Source organism: Camelus bactrianus, chromosome 22 (genome assembly GCF_048773025.1).
Source record: "Camelus bactrianus isolate YW-2024 breed Bactrian camel chromosome 22, ASM4877302v1, whole genome shotgun sequence".
NCBI classification, from domain to species: Eukaryota; Metazoa; Chordata; class Mammalia; order Artiodactyla; family Camelidae; genus Camelus; species Camelus bactrianus.
In genome coordinates, this window is record NC_133560.1 from 27,973,843 (window position 1) to 27,998,609 (window position 24,767).

Consider the following 24,767-nt stretch of genomic DNA (forward strand, 5'->3'; position numbering starts at 1 on the left):
GCCATATGGGGCACAGGAGCTGAGAAGGGGCGTGCGGAGGAGGATTAGGAGAGGGCTTCAGACCAAGCACCGGGCACCTCGGAAAGTCCAGGTGAGGCCCAAGCACCCAACGCATCCCAGACGGTAGTGCCTGCACTCCCCAGAGGCAGGGCTGTTGTTTGGGATGACTGGGGGGTCTGAATCCCACCCCACTTCATACAAGTGTTGGCCACAGTCTCCCACAGTCCTCAGGCCTTGTCAAGAGTGTTCCTGGAAAGGAGGCTTCCCTGGTCAGATAACTTTGGGGGACATTTGGTGAAGGGTTTCTTAACCCTCCTATGCCAATGTGTCCAGACAGTGCTCCAGGTTGGCTGCTTTTTACAGACTGATGATTTGATCATGGAGCATTTCACAGAACCAAAACGCACAAAAAATCACCTAGTGGACAGAGTCTGGATCAAATAGCATTTATCTGATTCACATTTCAGTACTTCAGGTCTTTGTGCTGGCCTGGGTCTCTCACCACATCTCTGGTGGTGGTTTCCCTTCCCTCATGAAAGCAGTGGGGCTGGGAGCTCGGGCAGGTCGTAGAGGCCTCGTTGCCTCCGTCACCAGATCATTCCCTAAACTTGGGTTTCAGTAGCTGAACGATGCTTCTTATTCGGTGACAACCAGCAGTGGTGACGTGGGATGGTTAAAAAGCAACCTGTGGCTTCTCTGAGTCGGGGGCAGTCCTGCTAGGAGCAGGGTGCCTGTGTGCTGTCGTCTTGTGATCAGTACTGATTTGCAGTTTATGGACTTGGCCCTGCTGGAGCTGAGCAGAAATGAAACTTGCATGACTCTGATGCTTTGTGTTTTTGGTGGAGAACTGACTGAAGTTCATGACTGCCAAACCTTCTCTCAGCAGGGATCCTTACGGCAGCCGAGGTGGGCTGCCAGGGCCCGGGCCTCCCCAGCCCCAGCCTGAGTGGCGTACGTTTCACTTACTTTAACTGCTTGTTGAGCACATTTATGGTTGAGACTCTGTGTTCGGCTGTGAAGATGCAGAGGGAACACAACAGAGGCCCCGTTCTTACAGAGCTTCCGTTCCAGGGGTAAACACTGCCAGTGAGCAGGGAAACAGATCGCCCCCTCTCCCTGGGACCTCCCGGCTCCACGGTGCCAGGCCAAGTAGGCAAACACTGCCCCCCTCCCCACCTTTAAGCAGATGTTTTATCCTGAAGTGTTCTGCCTCCGGCTTCCTCTTCCCCTTTTCCCAGTGATGCCCTGCACGAACAAGGGCTGGATAAATATTTATGTGGTTACATAGCAGCTGGTGTTACACATGTGAAGAAGTACGGGGGGTTTAGTTCAAATGTTTACTGGACGGTTCTTACCCAGCGCGACGGGGTGGCGGGTGGGGATGCAGAGCTGTGCCGGATGCTGTGTCTGTGGTCTCTCAGCCTCCCTGACAGGTAGCCTTGGTGTAACCCAGGCAGGACAGAAGCCAGAGCGTGCTTCGGGGGCACAGTTCACACTAGGGGCTTTCTGAAGGGGGTGGGGTCTGCACCTGAGTGGGTGTTGGCCACGGAAGAGAAGGTGAGATGTCTTCTAGGCAGAGGGACTCAGCCAGGCAGGAGTCCAGAAGCAGGACAGAAGTGTGGGATGTGCCAGGGACAGGGGGCTCTTCAGTGCCACAGTCCTGGCCGATGGGGCTGGCCTGTTTGAGGGGCCTTTGACCATCTGGGAGGATGTTGCCCACTTTTAAGCATGAGTTTCACACCAGTGGTTCTGGCTTCTCTGCAGAGGCTGCACATAAAGGGGTGAGCGGAGAGGCAGAAACAGAAGGGAGGTCTCAGCTGTGGCAGTGCTGGCAGGGGTCAGCTGAGAGACAGGAGCCCGGAGTTAATGAGGTGATCTGCTCTCAGAGCTCAGTAGCCCCGCGTTCCCTCCATCGCTTCCCTCTGCCCCGGCTGTGCTGCACGCCCAGCTGCAGTGCAGGATCGTTCCTCCTGCAGGTGGGACCTCTGCCAGCCTGCTCCTGGACCTGCCACGCCGTCCGCAAGGCGCTGGGCAGGACCTGTGCACGGCAGGCAGCCCTCACAGCTCAGCACAGAGGGCTCTTCCTCTGCACCCGGTGCTTCTGTCTCCATTCTCGTCCCTCCTGATAGCCTGGCAGTCGCTTTCTCCAGTGCCCCCTCCCTTACCCACCCACCCCCATCAAATGCTCGTAGAATCCCTGCAGGGTGCCAGGTACCATGGGACACAGGGGGACCCCGGCAGAGTCTCATGACAGTCCTCACACGCAGCGCCCACGGCGAACACTGGGGTGAGTGACATCTGAAACCAAAGTGCTACACGGGAGGAGGGTCTCCTGTGCTTCCCCAAACAGCCACCCCCAGCACAGACGCGCAGTCACTGCTCCACAAGACCCAGGGAGCACAGTGGAGGGAATGGTCACCGTCAGTGGGTTGTGGCCACAGAGTCAAGACAGGCGTCTGTCGTACACCCCCCCCCATGGAGTGGGGGTTCTGCAGGCTGGGGAGTGGGATGGGGTCCATTTGACCATCTCAGTCTTGCCCTTCTACTTCTCAAGCCTCGTCCCCGCCCATCTTCTTTATTCTTTATTGCCTCCTGACTGAACTCCCCACGTCACCCCTTTCCCCAGACTGTTCTCTGTGCTTCCCGCTCTCCTTTTACAACTGTCCCAGATCCTTAGCATTGCCATCCTCCACCCCTCAGACCCCATCACTGTGCGAGCCTGCCCCTCTCCCTTCCAGGATCTTCCCCTTGAGACTTCAGCACAGTCACCTCTTCTCGGGTGTCTCCCTGATGCTCTAGACCAGACATTCTGACCGCATCCCTGAGTGTTCTCATGGCCGGCTAACTGTGTCCCCTCCTGGGTGGCAGTTCTGCTCTGTTAAAGCTGTTTGAGTGTAGGTTCCTGCTGGACCTCAGCTTCCCCGACTGAGGGAAGGGCAGGGCTGTGCAGGTGCCCCCAGATTCAGGACTCCCTGGCTTCCTATCCACCTTCTGCCCACCAGGCTCTGCTGCTGAGGGAGGCCCCAGGTGCACCTGCAGGGCTCATGCACCCAGGCCCAGGGCAGTGAGGCAGGCGGCACCCAAGCCTCCCCGCGAGGTAAGGTGGTCCTCATCCAGAGCTCCCTGGCTGGCAGCTGGCTTTGGAGCTGCCGCTCACTCAGGGGCCAGCGGCAGAGGGCTTTGGATTCAGCTCCCCCTGGACGAAAGACAGATGGTGCTGCCTGTGAAGGACGGGCGCATCCCCTGGTCCAGCCGTGTGACAGCCTCCCACAGTGTTTCTTCTTGCAGCAGCAGCTGTGCATGGCGGGCTCTCAGACTTTGCACAGCTCCGTACATTTCTTTTTAAATGGACGCTGGCTTGGAGATCCAGGTGGGATGCTGGGCTGACTTGAGGGGAGTAAGCTCTCCAAGGAGCAGGTACCACGTGGGCAGAGGTTGCAGACTGGCTGCCCCCTGGCCCCAGCTGGCCTGCAGATTTGGAAAACGTAAAAATTAAAAACCTAAACCAGTCTCCAGCATTTGAAATTGGGGAGCTGCCATGTAAAGACGTGTCGTCTGTGCCTGGTTCCTGCAGTGCCACGGTTGGCAGCACTGAGCAGCGGCCGCCTGGGCACCCTGCAGCTTGCCGCGCTCCCTCCGTCAGTGCTGCAGCCTGTCCTGAGTGAGTCTTGAAGCCTTCTTATCTGTACATGTACATATGCACACGGAAAAGTGCACGTTTCCTCCCATCACGTCGAACTTTCACAAGCCGCACACTTACACTCATCCATGTCAAGAAACTGTTTTCTAAGCGATCTGATGTTCATTCGAGTTACAGGTTTTATATTGGGTTTGTTTTTTACTTTTAACTTATTACAAACAAATGTAGCTGTGTTTACTATACGAATATAGTGTTGGGGGGAAAAACACCAATTTTTCTTTTTGCAGAAAAGCCTGCCATTGCTCCGCCCGTCTTTGTGTTTCAGAAGGATAAAGGACAAAAGGTAAGGGGCGCTATGTTCTCTCTTCACGGGGTTACTCTGACTTGTTCTCCCCCAGAGCCCTCTCTCCCCAGGTCGCACGGCCGAGGATGCCTCTGCCTTCTCAGTCTTCACACTGAGCTTGGAGGGGAAAGGCCCAGAGCCTTCAGGTGCCCATAGCAGGAGGTTGAGACAGGGTGTGTGTGGACTAGGCTCAGAAACCCTGCTTGAAAAAACAGTGGTAGAAAGTGTCTTTCTGATTCCTGATGATTTGTTCTAGAAATACTTCAGGTAAACCAGTAGGAGAGGAGAGATAGGAGGGAGGAGAAGAGGGCAGGGAGGGAGGGAAGAAGGAAGGAAAGGAGAGGAGAGAGTGTGGAGGTGAAAGGGGAATGTAAGATCTTTAAAGATTTGGGGGGAATTTTTTTTTTGGCCCCAACCAACTTGGCGTAAATGCATTTAGAATAATTACTAGTCAGCTTGCTTTATATACTCAGCACCCGTCTTTGATGGTTGCTTCCCCCTCTTGGGTTCTAACCGTCTGGATTGTGCCCATGTTGGAAATAACCTTGCCTCGGTCTTAGTGATGAGCCAGCAGCCTGTCGGGGGCCTGGTGGGTGCGGCAGTGCCTTCCAGCTTCGTGCAGTCCTTGGGGTTCTGGCCCTCCCTGACAAGCAGTGTGGAACCTCAGGGTTGTGTCCAGAGTGGTTGATGTTCTGTGGTGATGCCTCCCAAGCTTATAGGAGGACTTCCCCATCTGTCCAAAACATGGGAGGTCCCTCCCCTCATGCCCAAGGACAGCAGGTGTCATTTCTTCCCCCTAGCAAGACTTGAGGGTGACTAGAGGACTGCACTGACGCGGGGTGTCCTGAAACCCGTCTGTATCTTAGCGAGGACAGCATTTGAGGATCTTGTTGGCTCGGGCCTTGTGACCCACGGACGAGGTGCTCCAGTCCATCTCCAGTCCCCTGGCAGGGTGGCTGGCTCTGAGTCTGGGGCCGCTGGCCTGGTGATTTGGGACTCTTGGCCACCCAGCTTCTGCTTGTAAACCCTGTCCGTCGGTCTGAGAGGCCAGACTTCTCTTCTGAGTGGCCCTGCTTTCCTGGGCTGTGATCAGGTGCTGTGCCAGGAAGGGCGTGTGTGTGTGTGTGTGTGTGTGTGTGTGTGTCTGTGCGGGGCGGGGTGGGGGACGCAGCTGCCCTAAAGCCCCACCCGTGCCCCTGCGCAGGTTACCTTCGGTGTTAGCCGGGCTTATATGCTAGGCTTGTTCTCACACTGGTCTGTGCCGTTGTTGATTCTTTTACTAAAGAAGGCATCACAAAACCCAAGGAAGTGTTCTTCCCATTTTGCTGCAGTTTTCCAGGTGCTGTTTTCAAAATACACCAGCCCCCGCTGTCTCCTCTGCCCCGGGCCCTGACCAGCACGTGCAGCGTGATGGCGTGTAGTTTTGTCGTTTGTCCTCTTGAAGTTCGGTCTCTGTGAAGGGGCTGCTGCGTTTTTTCTGGGTTTTAGAAATGGATGTGTTTGGTTTCTGCTTCACATACAAAAGTCACTTCTCTGACATTTTCCGTAAAATCAGGATTTACTCGAATTTTGAATGTTATTATGATTATCTTTTGAACCACTTTTAGTTTAAAACAGGGGTCAGTCAGCAAACTGAGGCCTGCCACCACTGCCTGTTTTTGTACATGAGGGTTTTTGGCGCACAGCCGCACCCACCCCCTGCGCATGAGCTGAGGCTGCTGTCACACTGGACACAGCAGGCAAAGTGGTTTGGACCAGTCGTATAGCCTGCAAAGTCGAAAGTATTTCGTATCTGGCCCTTTACAGAAAAGGTTAGTCGACTCAGATTTGAAACAGGTGATAGGAATGAATAATTCTTAAAACCTGAAGACTTTGGGACAGCCAACAGGGTGAAACACTAAAATGTGACGTTTGGCTGAATTTAAAACCTTTTTAAGTTGCTAATTGTTATTTCAGTACTGTTTTCTCCATTGAGGTGGTTCTGCTGCTTTTGTGATCCAGCGCTGACTTAGGTATTTCACCTTCAGGAGGTGAGTGCCAATTACGTACACCGGGCGAGGCTGGCCCGGAGGGAGAGCGAGGAGGGGGCTCGTCAGCGTCACAACGTGCAAATCAAAGTGTTGACTCGGCGCCAGCTCTAGATGGGCTTCTAAAAACAACTGGCCTCCGGCTCCTCACACTCAGCCCTCTGCTCCTGTCACGCTCGTGTGACATGATCACCGGAAGGACGCCAAAAACCTCTGTGTTTAAGGTCGGGAGCCAGAGGAGTCTGAGCCGTCGGCTGGGGGTGGCTGCGTGGACTGGAGCCCTGCTCCTCTCTCTGCGGCTCAGACTCGAGCCCCTTGTCTCGTGTCTCCCGAGTCGGGGGAGGCGACGGGAAGGCACACCTGCAGGGAGCGGCCACCACGCTTCTGACAAAAATGTGAACCTGAGACCCTCGCCTTTTCTTCCTCTCGCCTGCGCGATTTCAGCCCTCTCTTCTCACACCACGGAGGCAAGAGTTGGGAGGATCTGTTCAGGTTGCTGTTGTCTTTTTTCTGAGTGAGCTTTTCTCCCTTTTTCAACTTTTTATTTTGGAATTTTTTTCAGATCCTTGGGAAAATTAAAATTACGGTACCATGGACACTTGGGTGTCCTTCACCTGGCTTCACGGTTAGCGTTTTTATCATGAACACCCGACCGTAAGATGTGCCCTCCTGACAGTTCTCCCCCAAGTACTCCTGCAGGCATCTCCCAGGAGTAGGGCCATCCCTCTCCATGGCCCTAGTGCCGTTGTCAATCCTGAGGAAATGATCCTGCATTCAGAAATACCTTCCAACACAGTCCACATTGAAATTATCCTAATTGTCACCAGAATCTCCCATACAGCTATTTTTTGAGCCACTTCTGATCCACAAAGATCCAGAAGTCCCATTGTCAACTGCGGGACCATTAACGTCTTTCAGTAAATGGCCTCTCAGCCGCCCAGTGAGATGCACTCAAAGAGCCCACGTCCCCTCCGAAGATGCACACTCCGCAGGCCCGGCTGTTATTACCGATTTGTGATTGAGAGAAAAGGTTTGAAGTGGAAAAGAAAAAATCAGGCCACCAGCCCAGGCATCTGGGGTTTGGTTTGGCAGTGTGGCCACACAAGAGTTTTTGTCAGTCCCACAGACGGTTCGAGTTGCGTTGGCAGCAAACCGCAGCTTGGTGGCGGTGGCCTGCCGTGGCATCACTTAGTCTCAGGACGAGGTGTCGAATCCCCCTCCTGTTCCCTGTTGGAGAGAGCAGTCAGCAGCTGGAGCTCAAGTCCTAATGCCCGAATCCCACACCCAGAGCCAGCCTGGCAGCACGGGCACTGTCTCCACATCCGCCCGTGTTCCCCTGCCTCCTCAAGATGGCACTGTCAGCAAAATGCTTGAGCTTCCCTGCATTTGTGTTCGAGGGCCAAAAGTGAAACCTTCTTTTCTTAACTGCCTTGAATGGAGACAGTTTTTTTCCTGTTCAACATGAAGAGAATTTGAATCTCCTTCTGGAGGTTGTTTCAGTGTTTGTGATGACTAAACGTTTCTTTCCTTTCCTTTGGCTTCCAGACATTTGTTTCTCTGAAGGCGGACGGCTTCGAGGCCGCCCGGCAAGGTCACGCCCTGTAGTCACGAGGCAGGCAGCACCCCCAGCAGCAGTCTGCTGGGAATGCCGGAAGCGTACTGCTGCTGTAACAGGCATCTCCTCTGTGTGTGTTTTTTTATCAGCCACATACCTTTCAGGATGATGTCAAAGGCTACCAAAATCCTGGTGTCTGACTGTGACACATGTGCTGAAAAACTGCAAGCTCCGTCTTGGTTCTCTAGGGCCCATTGCTTTGCCAAGATGCTCAGACCCAGTGGGGTGCTAGAGCGGCACGTGCGTTTCTCTTCGGTCCTCTGATGTAGGCTTCGTTGCAAGTCTGCCGTGCACAGGGCATAGGAACATTTATGTTCTAAAAGCAGGGATTAAAAAAAAATCTCAAGTGGTTCTGATTAGAGGTCGGCAGTTTCCCACAGAGCTCTGGGTCTAACTTTCTCTCGTCGGGTGTTAAATCTCTAGCCGTAAAGCAGCAGCAGACTGGTGCGTGGGCCTCCTCGGTGCCCTGGGACAGGCTTGAGGACCAGCTTAGGGAGGAGGTCTTTGTGTCCGCAGGTCTCCCCTGCATAGGGAGTGTGGATTTGGGTGACTTTAAGATGTATGGATGAGTTAACGTTGTGTTACTTTTCCTTTTCTAAGAATGTTTGAAAGTTCTCATAAATCCTCTTTATATAGTTCCTTTTATCCAACAGGCTCACACATTTTAAAATAGTCCCCAAGCCCTATCTAACGACGTTTCAGTCACTTCACAGTCAGGAGAAACACAGCCACATCTGCAGGGAGACAGGGTGGCCCTGTGGTCATTGGTTCACAAAATGATAGAAACAGGCTTTGGACAATGCCAAGTGGGAGGTCTGGGGACCGGAGCCCATCTGTTTGTTCCAGGACACCGGCTTCATAACCCACTTCTTAAGAAGAGCCCTGGCCACAGAGCCGTCCGCCCATAGAAGGCTCTCCAGAATCCCCAGAAGGATGCCAGGGATGTTGTCCTTTCAAGGACGAAGACTTCCGGGACCAGCTTTCTCTCACCCTAGCTCTTATCTAAATAAGCCCTTACCCAAGATGTTTGGGGTGGGCCTGGGAGAATCCTAGGCCAAGGGGCTCCCTCCTTTAGCTGAACTTCTGCTAGCTCGTTTGGTCTGCCCACACCTGCATTCACTGAAGCCAGAATGTGTTTCCTTCATGTCAGGTTTAAGCAGAACAAAGTGGAAGGGTGCTGGAGGAACTGTAGCGAGATGCACAAGCCCTTGACCCTAGGTGCCCCGCTCTGTAGCCGCGTGGCGTCCCAGTGGGCAGACCACCTCCCCTCCTGCATGTTTTTGAGGAGATGGGTGATTGACCCCAGGAAACAGTTTGACATATGGCCCCTGTCCCCCCTTTGATAGAGGCACCGCCCCCAATTTGATCACCAGGGGTGTTTTTCCTTACTCACTGCCCATCAGCAGAGTATCTCCATGCCCCAGGGGCCACCTTCCAGTTATGAAAACGAGGGTCCAGACTTCTTGCACACCTCAGAGCTCCGTGCAGAGTCCAACAGCAGCAAGTCCACGTCCATTCCCCGTTGGTCTGTCCAGGGGGCTGCTTTGGTTGCACACGAGTCGATGGCACATGCAGGCTTTCTTGGCCCGTCTTCCCCGACAGGAGCTGCTGACAGTTGAGCATCTCCAGACCTTTGATCCCTGCCCCCTCCCCCGCCCCACGTTGCAGGCTGTACTTACATTGAAGGAAAATTGTCTTTTTTGCTCCCAGTCCTCTGCAGAGCAAAAAGACTTGTCGGATTCGGGAGAGGAGCCTCGGGGGGAGGCTGAGGCCCCCCACCATGGCACGGGTCACCCCGAGTCAGCTGGTGAGCATGCCCTAGAGCTTCCTGCCCCCGCTAGCGCCTCCGCCAGCACTCCTGAAGCCCAGCTGCTTCCTTTTCCACGAGAACTGGCAGGGGTAAGTCCGCCTCCTCCCGGCATCCCACGGCCCGGGGCTCCCAACCCAGACCAGCGCCTTTCCCTTCGCGTCCCTCAGATCCAGACCCCAGATCGTAAGCAGCTGATGATAACTGAGAAGACGACATGGATCTCTTCAGCTCCCTTAATTCCTGCTGCTAGAAAGTCGGGAAAGAGCAAGTCCCCTTTCACATTGAGACTTTCCTCGTTGTGGGAGTACATACCCATAGCAAGATGCTAATCCTGTTTCCTGAAAGAGACATGAGGGGTCAAAAGAGGAATTGAGTAGCAGGTTAGAGGTGTCCAGGTCAAATTCTGCCCCTTCTCCCTCCTTCCATTTTTCTTTCTCCTCTCCCTGAATTTGGGCATTCAAGTTCAGTGCCTTAGAAGTGCAAATAGATCCAGCTTCCTTGATCTGTAGGAAGGGGAGGTGTCTGACACAGATTGCTTTGCAAGACCGTTTGTGTTTGGACTGTGGTTAGGCTGTGAACTGCTTGTCTTCAATCAAAGCAGGAAGAAGAAAAGACTCTTCCTTTGAATCCAGAGGGAATCCCTTGAACCCTTTATCTTTGTCTTAAGAAGGCTTTTGAAGATTATAGGTGGAGAAGATTGGGAACTCTCGAGAACAAGAAGTGTCTTGAGTTTTTGGAGTTTGATAAATTGGGAAAGGTAAACATTATCCTACACTCAGGATCGAAACCTTCGTCCTCTCGGTACCTAGTGACAGAGTCCCCCATTCTCACAACAGGGACAAATTACTCTTTAACAAGAAAACAGAGGACCCCACTCTGCCACACTGAACCCTGGGCAGCCTTCCATGGTGTCACAGTCCCAAGCCTTACCTCAGGCCTTTCATGATTCCTTGTGTCACATCCCCAGTCTCCTGTGTCCTCAAGGAGACCACTAAAATTCACTTAGAGCCACCAAACCCTAGAATACGCGGAATGATGCTCGGTCAAGGTGAGGTTGGAGTCGTGTTTTAATATTTTGGAGAAATCGGTGTGTGGTGGAAAAAGAAGAAACAGTCTTTAGTGTGTGCTTGGGGTGGGGAGGGGGCCGTCCTTTGTGGCACAGAAGTGGGTTCGGGGCAGCGAAGTGTCTTCAGAAGCCCAGTGAAGATTCAGGCCAGGAGGTGCTTACACCAGAGTGTTGGGAGTGCAGCCCTCACACGAGGGCTGACAGCAAGGGTTAAGAGGCGATCGTTTTTTGGGTTGAGGGCAGAGCAGCCCCTGGAACCTTCTCCTGAATCAGGTTATTGTGCCTTTGGCCTTCACAGGCGCAGGAAGTCGTGTTCTCGGTTCCATGATCTTCGTGTGGATCTGCCCGAGAGGCTCCGGGCCTTCTGCTGCTGCCCGGATTTAAAAACACAGCTTCCAGGGCATCTCCAGCTGAAGAGGGTGGGGGTTTTCTGTTGAGAGCAGCAAACAAGTGGAGGTTGTGTCACGCAGCTGCTCTTCCAGAGAGGCACGTAGGCCATCGTGGGCCCCTCTTCTGTCTGATGCCCACTTGGTGAGAGCAGTTGGGCCCCACCCCGAAAGAGGCCTGTGCAGGAAGCACCCTGGGGGCCCACCTTCTGCCTGTGGCCAGGCCAGACGTTGATTTCTGAGGCCTGGCCTGTGGAACTCGGCTTCTCCATTCTTGTGGACTTTGAGTCAATAGCTCTAATTCCAAGAAATTCGAGCAGTGCCCAGCCTGACAAATGCAAGGTCCAGCGTGATGGCAGGGAACTGGAGATGGGTTCTTAAGTCACTGTGGGAGAGGTACAGGACTGGGGAGCAATTTCTGAATGTACGAGCCTAGCAGCCAAGGCCATGTGTGTGTGATGTACACACATGGGCTGGTTAGTTTTAACATCCGTAGCTTTAGGAATCCCCAGTTCCGTCAAGTCCAGCCCCGCCATCATCATCCTCTGGTGACAGCTCTGAGTCAGCTCACACACTCAGTAGAGAAAACCCTGTCTGGTTGCTAGCGGCTCCCGTCATTTGGCTTCTCTACTGATTGGGCCTGCTCAAGGCAAAGTCAGCTTTGTTTTTTAGGTCAGTCAGGGCATTAACCAAGGCAGATGGACCCGGATCCCAGCTTCTTCGGGGGTTGATGTGTTTCTGTGGCTAACTCGGGCTAGATGCTTCTGCATCAGAGCAGTTTTGGAGCCGTCTCTGTACCACACTGGAGTTCAGGACACGCCCACTTTCCCCAGCAGGTCTCATCCCTCAAGTCTTGTCTGTTCTCTATTCCGCCATCCCTCCAGGGAATTGAAGGTGCGAGTTCTTTGTAATAAATGGTGGCTTGCTAGGTTGTTGCTTATAAAGGGCCCTTATCATCTTTCAGTCTCATCAGAACTCTGGCCATTGAAGGCTCAGTACCAGGAAAAAGTCTCTATATATCAGACTTCCTGGCTCCCAGAAGGCAGCTTGAAGGAGACCAAACCACATCCAGATTAAGTTCTCTGTTTGATCCAGAGAAAGTGAGCGTTCTCAGTGCTTACCTCCGAGCCTGGCTGAAGTCCGCTGGACTGAAGCTCTGAGCCAAGGCGCTGTCAAGCCTAAAACATGTTTATGAGACCCACCAGGAAACTTAGAAAGTCTGGAACGAGTCCCTGCAGGACAGCCTACCCCCACCCTCTGGCATCTGCATGGGCTTTGTACCCTCGTCCCGCCCTGCCCAACATTCGACTCTTGGGAGGCCGCCTCTGTTTTCCTTTATTCGGTGTCTCCCATTTTGGTACAGATTTCTGACCTGGTTCCCTCAGTCACAGAATAAACAGCATTGTCTTGGCCTGTAGTCCATGAAGACGAAGTCACCTTAGCAGGCCCCTCCCTTGAGTAGCTTTTCTCCCCAGGCGTTCGTTCCCTGCAGACGCAGCCCACAAGCTTTCTACCCAGGCAGCCCACGTGGGGGTCACTGGGTCCCAGGCAGCCCGGGTGGGGGTCACCGAGTCCCAGGCAGACCAGATGGGGGTCACCGAGTCCCAGGCAGACCAGGTGGGAGTCACCGAGTCCCAGGCAGTCCAGGTGGGAGTCACCGGGTCCCAGGCGGCCAGGTGGGGTCAAGTCCCAGGCAGTCCAGGTGGGAGTCACCGGGTCCCAGGCAGTCCAGGTGGGAGTCACCGGGTCCCAGGCAGTCCAGGTGGGAGTCACCGGGTCCCAGGCAGTCCAGGTGGGGGTCACCAGGTCCCAGGCAGTCCAGGTGGGGGTCACCGGGTCCCAGGCAGTCCAGGTGGGGGTCACCGGGTCCCAGGCAGTCCAGGTGGGGGTCACTGGGTCCCAGGCGGCCAGGTGGGGTCAAGTCCCAGGCAGTCCAGGTGGGAGTCACCGGGTCCCAGGCAGTCCAGGTGGGAGTCACCGGGTCCCAGGCAGTCCAGGTGGGAGTCACCGGGTCCCAGGCGGCCAGGTGGGGTCAAGTCCCAGGCAGTCCAGGTGGGGGTTACCGGGTCCCAGGCAGACCAGATGGTACCTGGCATTTTCTGGGAGGAATCTCCCTGACATGGCCCTGTTTTCTGGTCTTGTCAGGGAGGCAGCGCCATTCATTCATTCCTGCTCACTGCCCGTTTGTCTGTGTCTGTGTCTCAGCACCCTCACTGCTCCCAAACCGGCCTGGCACCTTGTTTCCTGGAGAGCCACGTTTTGGGGGAAAGGGGCAATCCTTAATAAACTGAACAATTGTCATTTTCATTGTTTCATCCTTATACAAAGAACAGAAGCATCTCACGCCTATGATTGCCCCATCCTGGGTTAGACATTTTTCCCTGTTTTGTACTTTACGATAGGGACTTGCACACTTCATAGAATGGGCTGCTCCTCCCGAGGTTCCAGTGGCTTCTGAGGGGAGAAGAGCGCATGCTGCCTGCCCCGCCCGCCCCCAGGCTTAACGCACCCCCAGCACACAGTCCGGGCGTGCTGATTTGTTCGTGCTGTCCTGACACCGGAAAAATACATTCAAGGGTTGTCTTTGGTCTTTTTCTCTTCTGTCTCCTCGTGTAAGTGTTGACCAAGGATGTTTTCATCAAAGTGTCCCTAATGGGTGCTGGGCCCAGCGTCCCCCAGGTGACATCCTGAAGCCCTAATCCTCGCAGAGGTGGCTTCTGGGGTGGGAAGACGCGGAGGAGATGGGGCTTCCACACCCTAATTGTGTCCTCGCTCCTCCCAGACGTGCAGATCCAGAAAGCCTGCTCTTCAGAGCCTCTTTATGGGGTCCCTGTAGTGTGGCCCCTGGGCTTTGGGCTGCAGGCTTCTAGGGTCCGAGGAGCTGGACAGGCAGAGCCTGACCCCATGTGTGTCCAGGCATGTTCCAGACTGACCCCTGGAGAACAGCTCCCTTGGTTGGGCAAGGGGTGGCCCCCAGGTGAGTGTGACGTGGAAGAGGCCCTGTCCACCAGGCTGCTGTGTCTGCGGGCAGAGCTGGCCTTGGCCTTGTGTGGGGCCAGGGTAGCCACGCCAGACCCCTTCCTGCTTTGGGGGAAGGCAGCGTGAAGCAGCTGGGCCCGGGCGGCAAGCTCTGGCTTTCCCTGGCCAGGGCAGGGGCAGGCGCAGCTGTGGAGGATGTCAGCTGTCGGGTAGGCATCTCCAAAGGCAAGCAGACATGACCTGGCTTTGCACTCTGCCTCTCTGCTCTCTTGCACTAGTTCCTGTTGAGCAGACTTGCTGGTGTCACTTTGCTCACTGCTTCTGAATCGGCTGTTTCAGACCCCACAGGGGGTTCCAGCAGCTTCTGGAAGGTCCTCCCAGTAGGGAACTTTTCCTGTGTTGTCCTTCCCAGGCCTTGGCCTCCCAGCCTTTCCAGGACCAGGAGATCTGCCACAGACCTGTGGGCTGGTTCTTGAGTAGACTCAGGGTGTGGGTTTAAAGGTCTCCTGGGGTTGGGGGTCTAGGAGCATCTGATCTCCTCTGGCTGGTGCCCTTTCCTCTCCAGGTGGCCAAAGGGCTGTGGCAGAGGACACGGCTCCATTCGTGCAGTAGATAACTTGCCAAGCATCTTTCGTGTGGTGTCCTGAGTGTTGGGTGTATGGGCCGCGAGCGGAACAGATAGGGCAGGGCCTCACGGCGGCAGCAGACAGACACAGTAGACAGCGTCCAGTTTTGTGACACTCAGGCAGGGTAGAGGCCCGAGAGAGGCTGGAGGGCTGGGTGGAGAGGAGCTGCCTCCCCTGGCTGGAGTGGCCCGTGAGCGTGGGGGAGTGCACGGAGGAGGAACGGACAAGAGAGGATTTGGTCACAGTGTTGGAGACTCAGTGCCCCAGTTTCAGGGATCAGACACTGAACGTCCAGACAGAAGCAGGACGCAGCAGAGAGGACCTGACAGCCACAGAGCTCGCAGTCCTGAGGGCATGGGGGACGGCTCCAGGACAGGCCACTTGCTCAGCCACAAAACAGGACATGATACATTTAGTTCCGGTAGCAGGAAAAACCCTGGGATCATCACACGTGTGGAAATGAACCTAGGGAGCCAGCGAGGAGGCCTCTGGAGAGCGAGGTGGTGGGCAGCCAGCCTCAGGCCTCACAGCTCTCAGGTCCATTGCTCTGTGTATAGCTTGGGGGATGTGTGCCCTGGCTGCTTCTCCTTGGCCGGCGGAGTGCCTAGGGTCCATGTGCTTTCACTGAACCCAAGCCACGCGAGCCCCCACAGTGTCCTGGAGGCCAGGACGCTTTTGAAACTTAGAGGCCCCTGGGGGACCCTGACACAGACCACATGACTGGGATAAGGACCACGGAGAAGGAAGCTCAGGGAGCCGTGAGGCCACCAGCCCGAAGGGTTTGTTCTCATCTGGGGGGTCCGGGAAGAGAGAGTGGAGAGACAGGAGTGTGTCAGCGGGAGAGGGAGCGGTGCCTGCAGAGGCCAGAGAGAGTGTCCGTCTCCAGGGGATCAGACGGGGCTTCGGCATTTCTGTTTTAACTTGGAGACATTTTTCCTGGTTCTCCAGGCCCGTGACCCCTGAGGCCCAGACCACAGTCCTCTTCTGCCCCTGTCCCCTCTCGGCCATGCAGGAAGCTGCGTATCCCACAGGCCCCTTGAGGCTGCCGCGGGCTGGTTTGGTAGAGTCAAAATGCTTGTTGGCGGGGGCGGGGGCAGGCTGGGGATGGCTGGGCCCAGGAGGGGGAGGTACCTGGAGCTTCACCTTGAGGGTGTCATCTGAGGCAGGGAAGGTCTGGACAGGAGGCCTGATGTTCTGGGGATGAGGCTCCGGGATGTGAGTGTGGCCGGCAGAAGGACAGTGCTGCAGGGGTGCGGCTCAGCCCCCAGAGAGCCGGACCCTCTTCTTCACCCCTCCGAGAGTCCCTGCCCCGGTCCCTCACCTGACTTCCTCACACCCACCCTGAGCTGCAGCCCTGCTCCACCTGCCCCGTGGCACCCCCTGCGGAGGAAGCGCCAGCACCTCCGTTTTCCATGGGAGGAAGGGGAAGCCTGGCCCAGTGACACAGTTTGCCCGGGTTCATCTTTAGGAAGTGGCCGAGCAGGGAGATGCTGACTAGGCTCCACAGGCCTTCACCTCGGCTTTTGAGCTCTGGCTGCCCCTTTGTGCCCATCAGGGGCCAGCCTGCTTGATTCCTCGGGTGCTTTACTTTGTTTTGGGCCCTGAGGTTGTGTGTTTCCCAGCCTCTGATGGGCAGTCCCTGGCGGGGAGAGCGGAGACCAGTTGGGTGCCTTTCTTACCCTGCGGGCTCACCATCCTGAGGATGGGCCTGCCACATCTGGCCCGAGGCCTCTTTTCCTCCAGCCTGAGAGCTAAGGTGGTGTTTACATTTTTAAAGGATTGGAAAAACAAAAATAAAGAATCTACAACACGTGGCCCGAATGTGGCCTGTGGAGCTGGAAATACTTTGCAGCCCTTTCCGGGGACCATGTGCCGCCCCCGGCTGGTCGTCCGCACTTCCCTGTCTGACAGCGGTCACTGCTCCCCCGTGCTGCCTGCAGCCAGCAGAGCACTTTCACAGGCGTCATCTCAGTTAACCCCAAACAGCTGCTCGAGGCAGGTGGTCCTCATTTGGCTAAACTTGAGCCTTGAGGGGCTTTTCTGAAAATAAGAAAATTGGCTTCCCTGCTTGCTCTGAAACCAGTGCCCCCGGTGGAATGATGTCTGCTTTTGGCTGCTCGGTTCTGAGGAATTTTGAGTCCCAGAGGGATTGTGCATTATCCTGGGGTGGGGCGGGGGGTGCTCATTTTAAGTCTTCTCAATTGCTGGTTGCTCACATTCTAAAACCAAAGGTTAAGGAGGAAATTCTTTAGCCAGCTTTCTCAGCTTGTGACTGCTCAGCGGGTCTGTAGTCTTGAGTTGTACCTGTGATTCTGTTCTGAACGCTTTGGTCCAAGGCCTAAAGCTCTTGGTTGCTCTGGAAACAACAGGCCACCTTGAAACAGGGTTCCACACCGCAGGGTGTGCTGCGGCAGGGAGTGAAACCACCACAGCTAGTGTCTCGCTGCCCCCCAGAGTGGAGAGAGGGTCGCTTTCCAGCTCTGGGCAAAAGGAACTCTGGCCACATCCAATCTAGTTTCCCTGTTTGAATTCGGGGGTGGCACGCCACTTAGCTGTACCTGGTGGAGAAACGAGGAAACTGATCCGGTGCTGTGAGTGCCTTCCCAGCCATTAAGAGGATTCCTTGGCACAAGGCCTGGTAAGGCAGACGCGGAAGGTTCCCGGGGGGAGTCTTTTGAGTGTTAGGTTGGAAGTCCATCTGTGACTCGAGTAGCTGAGCTCAGGCCGTGCGCCCTCAGCACCCCGTTTCTGGATCCATCCGTGGCGTGACTCAGGAGCTGCTGGGCCCTAGGCGGCCGGCCCTCTGACTGCCCTGACGTGTGTTCTCATTTCAGAGGTCAGCCGGAGGCTCCAGCCCCGAAGGTGGAGAAGGTGAGGAAATCTCTCACATGTTTTACCATCTTTGGTTGTAAAAGTGGAAGCAGCCTCATTTTTCTCCCGCTCCTCGTATTTTGTAGATTCTGACCGAGAAGATGGAAATTACTGCCCTCCTGTCAAGCGAGAAAGGACGTCCTCTTTAACCCAGTTCCCACCTTCACAGTCAGGTAACAGTTGCAGACCCTCACTGGACAGTAACAGCATCCATGTTTGTGGGCCTGCTGTTCCCCTCCAGTGTCTCAGACCCATCGTCCGTCTCCTGCGCTCATCCAGTTAGAATCAACCTGAGACTCTGTCTCCGCTGGGAGTGAGGTTAGAGCCGCCCGAGCCTAGCCCAGGTCTCCCCAGCCCGCACGCGGGACCGTGACACTGTGCAGGGGTGGGGCCTAGTGGACTAACCTCCCTCTGAAAAGGACCATCAGGTCTCTGACCAGTGCGTGTCTGCCTTGCAAGGCTGCTGGCTGGCTGTGTCTGGAGACTGAGGTGTGGGCAGTAGGGTGTTCTCCTGACCCTTCAGCCACGAGCCTAGACCTCAGCAGCCCAGTTGAGAAGCCCAGGCTGGGACCCTGTCCCTATGGAGGTGGCCGGGCCCCAGGGCATGGAAGCGCCAGATGGGGACAAGTTCTGCTCACACACAGCCCTGCAGACCAGCCTGGGGGCTTGTACAAAGGCTGGTGTGGAAAGAGGCAGGTTCCCAGGGTAGAGGGAGATGCTGGGGCTGCTTACTGGGAGGCTCTGCAAGCCTGGGCATGCTTCTGCACGTTCAAGGGTGAAAGCTGCAGTAGGGCCTGCCCCCTCTGCTCCCTACCCCGGCTCGGTCCCCTCTGCCAAAGTCCCATGAGTTCCACAGTACTGACTTAGATGCTCTCCAGTTACCCAGCTTGAAGATCATTCTTGGGAATTCATGTAAAGCATTTACAGCTGTAAGCCTTAAGGATATCCCTTTAAGGGAGAAAGACACTCCTGGAAGCTTTGTTTCTGCTCACGAGAGTGATGTGCACGTCACAGGGATGTACAGTGTAGAAAGTGTCTTTTTCAGATCGTCCCTGTGACGAGTTTGATTTCATACCTGTTTCCCTGACTGCTTATTTGGGGCATTGCCACATCCTCTTTCACAACCCCCTGAAGAGAGGCACTGTCATTTGCTGGGCAGGCTGTGGCCTGGGGGGCCCTGCAGACGACTTGCAGTCCAGGCCGCAGCTGACATCCTTTTCTTAAGTGTCTCTGCACACTTGTTGCATGGGCCTTACTATGGAAGGAGGGTCTCCCACTTTCCGGCCACTGACTGTATTCCTACCATTCACTGTCCCCTGCGGAACCACATTTCCTGCACCAAGAAGGTGTGGCAGAGAGGAGAGGAGGTGATTTGTGCTGTGGCCATAGGCTGAAGGGGCAAAGGACTGCCAGGCATTCTTCCTGTCCTCTCATGTGTCACCGTGTAGGGGACACTGGGCTCTCAGGCATCAGGGAGCAGAGAGATGAGCAGGGCCGCACTTGACAGCATGGTCTTTGCACTGCGCTCTGATTCCTCTTTGCTGCCTCTGTCCGCACAGTTAGTTCTTCAGTCCCGCTGTTACTGCCTGGGCTGCACCCTAGGAAGCACTTGAGGTTGTAAAGTAAGGCCCTAAACAGGTGAGGGGAGGGGGTTTGCAGCCAACCTGTGAGCCCCAGCTGGTGACAAGGAGCAGGGCTGAGGCTCAGCCCCACGGGAGACTCAGAATTTCCGACGCGTATCCCCTCCTGGCTGTGCCCACAGCGGCACGAGGACGAGGCAGGTGGCCACAGTAGACCAGAGTCGACTGCTCGACATCAGACAGACTGAGGTTGTTCCACTGAAGACCCACTTTTTTTTGCTGTAGAAAGAGTCCCAGGGTATCACTTTTACTGGAAGTAGCTAAAGGCCAGGTTTGCAGTGCTGACCCCCCGCCCCAACGGTGGGGCCTGGAGATGACCCCTCAGGTGGGAGCAGTGACCCCGTGCATGTCTGCCCGCCTACTCATGCTGTTTTTCCTCTTGTTCCCTCCCCTGCCTGCACCTCCTTGTCAACAGTATCAAAAAACAATGTTTTTATGCCATCAACCTTCTGCGAACCATCTGCAGGCAATTCTGACTCAGAACCAGGTGAGCCCTCCCATCCCTTTGCCTGTCACAGCCAGTCGCTGGGGGTTTCCTGGGATGGACAGCAGTTGATACTGCAAAATAAGATCTTAAACAGGAATGGGCAGTCTGATATCAGCATTCTTTTTCAGTTCCTAAATGTTTCCTAACTCGTCAGCTCGTAGATTTGGAATCCAGTGTGAGGCAGGCTTCACAAGCCCTTACTCCTGTTTCTGCAAGCCAGGCCTGGGTACGAGGGGTTTCGAGTCCTTTAAAAAAAAACCACTAATATGATACTCATCTTTCAAAATTTTACACAAATAACACATTAGTATCATTAAAAAATTGGAAATACTTAGAGTATGAGTATCTGCCTGCCTATTTCCCGCTCCGCATCCCCGCGGTAACCGCTCTGATGTTTGTGTAATTCTCCAGACCCATTCTCTGGGTATTAAATTTTCACATTCATTCATATCACTTAGATCCGTTTGGATAAATATATTTAATCACAGCTTTAAAGCTTTAAGGAAAACAGCGTGATCCTTTCCAAAGAATGTGGAGCCTTCCTTTTTTGGTCTTTCACTAGAGAACCAGCCCCAGGATTTCTTGAAAGTTTCTCCCACGTGGCTGAAATTCCTCATAAAAGATTTAATGAGCAAGTGTAACCACCCGAATTCTGTAACTCAACCTGCCTTATATAAATTCACTGCCGACTTCAAAAGAGGGCGAGATAAGTCATACTGGGCTTGAGGGCGCCGTCAAGGGAAGAGGCGAGTTGTTAGAACTTTGACAGTTGGTTTGACTCTGTCTCTCTCTCTCTATCTGCATGTGTAGGGAACCCCAGGTTCACATAGATGCTTCCAGTCCTGTGCCAACAGGGTTCATTTTGGCTCCCCCCTTCATATTTCTAACTCTCTTTTCTGACAGTAAGAAACCTGGCTCCCTTTGTCCTCAATGCATTTACTCTTTGCTCCAGTCCCCACCAGGCAGCCTTCTCTTGGATTCTTTTTAACCTCTGGGACACATCAGGTTAAATTCTGATCTGTCTTCCTGGTTTAATCCAGGATTCCCTCAAGGGTGAGCATTGCCTGCCTCCGACGTCATTTGGGGGTCTCTGAGGTCAGGCAAAATGCGCCCTGAGAAAGAAGCCTGCTTGCTTCAGGCATGATTTGGAGGAGGGCAGGGGTTGCCCCAGAGGGAGTGTCTTCCTCCTCCAGCAAGTTCGTGGGGCGGGCACGCATGTGCCCTTGAGAAGACCCCAGTACAGTGGCCTCTGCACCGCTGTGACCCTGGCGTGCATGGTGGTGCTCTGGCCACCAGACAGTGCCTCTTCGTTGCACCCTGACTGCGTTGCAGGGAAAGTGAGCTTCCGGAGGCTGTGAGAAGAGACTGCATTTGTTTTAGTGGAGATGGGGCTTGCAACGGGGGCCTCCAGCTGCCCCAAAAGCACACCTCCCTGCTGCTCTGGGCCCCTTCTGTCCCAGGGCCCCAGTTGCCATCAGAAGTGTGGCACACCTTGTCTGTCTGTGTGTCAATTTACTGCAGCATTCAGCATGGATTTCCTGTGCATCTGCAGGGTGGGGTGGGCCAGGCACCATGCCCGGGACTAATGATCAGTGGCAGGGACTGTCTGGGCCTGTCGCCCCTGCTGGTCAGCCTGGGTCAATACCAAGGGTCAAATGGATCAGAGCAGAGTGGTGGAGATCAGTCTGTAGCCTCAGTGTGAACACTGCAAAGCTGGCTCTAAGGACTTTTTTTAAAACTTACCTAAATTATGAATTTCATCTCATTCTTTTTTATGTTTCTAAATTGCCAGTCATCTTCTGAGTAATCCTGAGCTTTGGAAATATAATTCAGCATTTCCCTTCCCCAACGGAACATCTGGCAGCCCGTCTTCCCACGCATCCTGGGCTGTCTGACTCTCCTCAGGGGTTTTTATGACCCCTCTTTTATGGGAGAGACACCAACCCCACCAGCGCAGGCCCCTGGAAGCCCTTCAGGCTCAGCTCCTCTGTACTAACAAGCTAGCAGTTAGTTGTTATGACCTTGTTTTTGCCCAAGGAGAGCAGTTTGGCTCACGAACATGCAGACAGCAGGAAGGGGGCCTCTTGTTTGATTGGGAACCCAGATTTGATTTTGTTTCATACCTGAAAGTTTGGGCTGACAAGGTGTGTCTGTGGTATGCTTCTGTGTAAAGTTGAAGGGTTTCTAGTATATCCACAGGTGTGCAACCATCACCGGAATTAACCTTAGAACATTGTCGTCACTCCAAAAAGAGACCCTGTGCCCTGAGCAGTCCCTCCCCGTTTCGTCTTTCCCCGCCCCTGGCAGCCATGAATGCAGTTCTGTCTCCGTGGATTTGCCTGTTCTGGACGTTTCATGTCAGTGGAACCATGTACCATGTGACCTTTTGGGGTATCTTCCCATTTATTTAAATCTGTACTTCTACCAGTGTTCTGTAGTTTTTATTTGTTAAATTTATTCCTAAGTATTTTTTTCTCTTATAAATGGAATTGTTTTCCTGTTTTGGGGCGGGGATTAGGTTTGTTTATTTACTTACTTTTAGAGAAGGTGCTGGGGATTGAACCCAGGACCTTAGCATGCTTGCTAAGCATGCGCTCTACCACCTGAGCTACATCCTCCCCGCCAGAATTGTTTTCTTAGCTTCACTTTCAGATTGTTCATTGATAGTATGTAGGAAGACACAACTGGTTTCTCTGTATTGATCTTGTTCCCTGAGCCCTGACAAGGGTTTTTTCCCATGAGTTAGACCTTAACACAAAATCGCGGCTGCTCTGGTGGAGCAAAATGCTGCTGTCCCTGTGCTTTTCCAGAGGCAGACTGTGCTGTTAGAGCCACAGAGCTTTTTATGCTGATACTTCTGGTCCTGGATTGCGTTAGACTGACCCCCACCCCCGCCCACTGCCCGATTCTGAGGAGGGCAGAGTCACCAAGATGTAGGGAGTGAGGGGTCTGTGCACACCGTGGCTGAGCTCAGCCAGACTGAGCCGCCCCAGGAGCCCCTGTATTTGTCAGCCCCTCATGGGTGCCAGCCCAGACACAGGCCTGCGGGCGACCCCGCCTCCTGCTCCCGGGCCTCCCTGTGCTCTCATAAACACGCAGGGAGGCGCGCGCGCCGGCACACCTGGAGAGGGCGAGCTGCCCGGCTGCCGCATCTGCTCTTTTGCCTCAGAAAGCGTGTCTCATTTCCCCGACATCTGCTGGTAGCACAGAGGCTTTTCCTAATGTCAGACATGTCCTCCGGCAGAGGGATTCAGGCCCCAGGGACCTTTACTCTGTGGCTCCCTGACATCCCTCAGGGCCCGCGAGTGCAGTACAGCTTCCTAGCCCCTCAGCCCCTGGCAGGCAGCTGGGGAGGTGTCCCGTGGGTTGATCGGCCCTGCCTGCAGCCCTCCACCTCTCCCCACCCCCTGCCCCAGGCTGCCTTACAGACTAGGGAATCAGAGGGGGCTTCGACATTGCTGTTTTGACTTGGAGATATTTCTCCTGGTTCTCCCTTGAGGCCCAGACCACAGTCCTCTCCTGCCCCTGACCTCTCCCAGTTCTGCTGCCCCAGCCTAGGCAGGCATGCTTTTATCTTCTGTGTTGTGCTTGTAGAGGAAAAGAGCAGTGGATTCCGGTTGAAGCCGCCCACACTCATCCATGGCCAGGCACCCAGTGCAGGTAGGTGTCCGCTTTTGAAGAGGAGCGTGGAGTGGCCTTCTCGCCCCCTTCCAGGGCCTGGCAGCCTCAACTTGCCTGTGCTCTGGGCTCTGCCTCTCTCTGGGTCGTCTCACATACCTGATGACATGTGAGCCCCAGACAGCCTCCTCAGACAGCCTGTCAGACCCAGAAGGTTCTCCTACCTGGGAGCCCGCCACCTGCGGAGACAGTGGCAGGGGGCAGGCTCAGCTTGGTGTGGGACATTTGGGCTCTGTGCCTGGCCAGAGCTCAGTTGGTTCAGACTGCCTCTACAAAGCGTTCTGGCCACAGCACGCCACACCGTTCACCCCAGCCAGCAGCGTGTGCACAGTTTAGTGGCTGCTGGTGAGCAGGGCCCCGCGATGGCGCCGTCCGAGCGCAGCAGGTCCAGCAGGGAAGCCGGTGCAGGTCCGGGAGCCTTCTTGTGGCCTTGTCCTGTATGTTTGGCAGAGGGATTTTCTCAGAGTCGCATTTGGCGAAGCAGGTGCAAAGGGTACCTTGACGCGACCGCGAGCAAAGTCCTGAACTCTGGGTCAGCTGTGGCATCACTGTTTCCCCCACTGTCTGCACTTCACCCTGAGCCCCACACTTGAGAACAACTATCCTTTGGCTCCCTCTGTAGTGTTACTGTTCTTAGTGGGTGAGTTTGCAGACAGGATCAGCGTCATGGGGATTCATTTAATCACAGGTAAAAATAGCAACAGCCAGAGTTGGTCTGGAAGGGAAATATCTTGGGTTTTGTTTTTGTTTTTAATGTGCTTCCCTGGAAAGTCCAGCCCAGGAGGGACAGCAGATGGGTTGCTGAGGTTGATTTTTCTGTAAAGCACCTGAGAGCCAGCGAGGGTACGGGTGGCCTTTCTGCCATGTGGTCTGAGGGCCCAGGCACGCCAATCTCTGTTCCCAGGTCTGCCGAGCCAGAAGCCGAAGGAGCAGCAGCGGAGCGTGCTCCGCCCGGCGGTGCTCCAGGCCCCTCAGCCGAGGGCACTCTCACAGCCCGGTGAGTAAGCCGGGCCTGGCGCCTGGGATCGCACGGCCCGGGAGCATCTCCCTGGGACGGTTGGGTCTCCACATGGTGGCTTTGGCCCTCTCTGCCAAACACTCTGGGGGAGAAGGAGAGCGCTGGGGAAACGATCCTCAAATCCCTGACGAGCCAGGGGGACAGGCGTTTCCCGTCTCCCTGCAGCGCTGAGGCTGCAGCTGCTGGGGGGACGTGCTTTGTGCGCGCGCTGGCATCATGAAGGCTGGCCCCCCCGGAGCAGGGCGGGTTTGTCCCTACGTGTTTGCAGGCAAAACTGAGCTCTGTGTGTCTAAGAGCCTGGAAGAGTGATTTGATCAGATGTGCTTTGCCATCTTACTTGGCAGCCTTAGACACACCCCCTGCACCGCCCGTCTCTTACATTTGCACAGGGAGTGGTTTCAGTTCTTCCTTGTTTCCTCGCTGTTGACAAGCTGTTCTTTCTCTTAATCTTCCCCTGCTATTCAAAACCTTGATCGGAAGCGGTGTGGCATCCCACCTGGGAGAAACTGAACATTTCTGGAGCATTTAATTACCTGGGAGATTTTTTGGTCCAACGCTTAAACAGTCAAAGCCAGATTTAA

At 54.8% G+C, this 24,767-nt stretch overlaps 1 protein-coding gene across 21 annotated transcripts in view; it reads left to right on the forward strand.

The window, feature by feature from the left end:
- The window catches only part of RANBP3 (RAN binding protein 3), a 53,587-nt gene that overhangs the window by 13,726 nt on the left and 15,094 nt on the right, over nucleotides 1–24,767 (forward strand). For 10 of the 21 annotated variants that reach the window (XM_074350982.1, XM_074350984.1, XM_074350986.1 and 7 more), the window contains exons 2-9: nucleotides 3,928–3,983; nucleotides 9,336–9,524; nucleotides 17,327–17,363; nucleotides 17,450–17,536; nucleotides 19,419–19,490; nucleotides 21,798–21,881; nucleotides 23,085–23,150; nucleotides 24,073–24,165. In XM_074350982.1, coding sequence (XP_074207083.1) covers nucleotides 3,928–3,983; nucleotides 9,336–9,524; nucleotides 17,327–17,363; nucleotides 17,450–17,536; nucleotides 19,419–19,490; nucleotides 21,798–21,881; nucleotides 23,085–23,150; nucleotides 24,073–24,165 — 684 coding nt within the window. Of the gene's footprint in view, nucleotides 1–3,927; nucleotides 3,984–9,335; nucleotides 9,525–10,036; nucleotides 10,193–17,326; nucleotides 17,364–17,449; nucleotides 17,537–19,418; nucleotides 19,491–21,797; nucleotides 21,882–23,084; nucleotides 23,151–24,072; nucleotides 24,166–24,767 lie in introns of those variants that run through there. The other 11 variants (XM_074350994.1, XM_074350995.1, XM_074350997.1 and 8 more) reach the window with 8 other exon arrangements.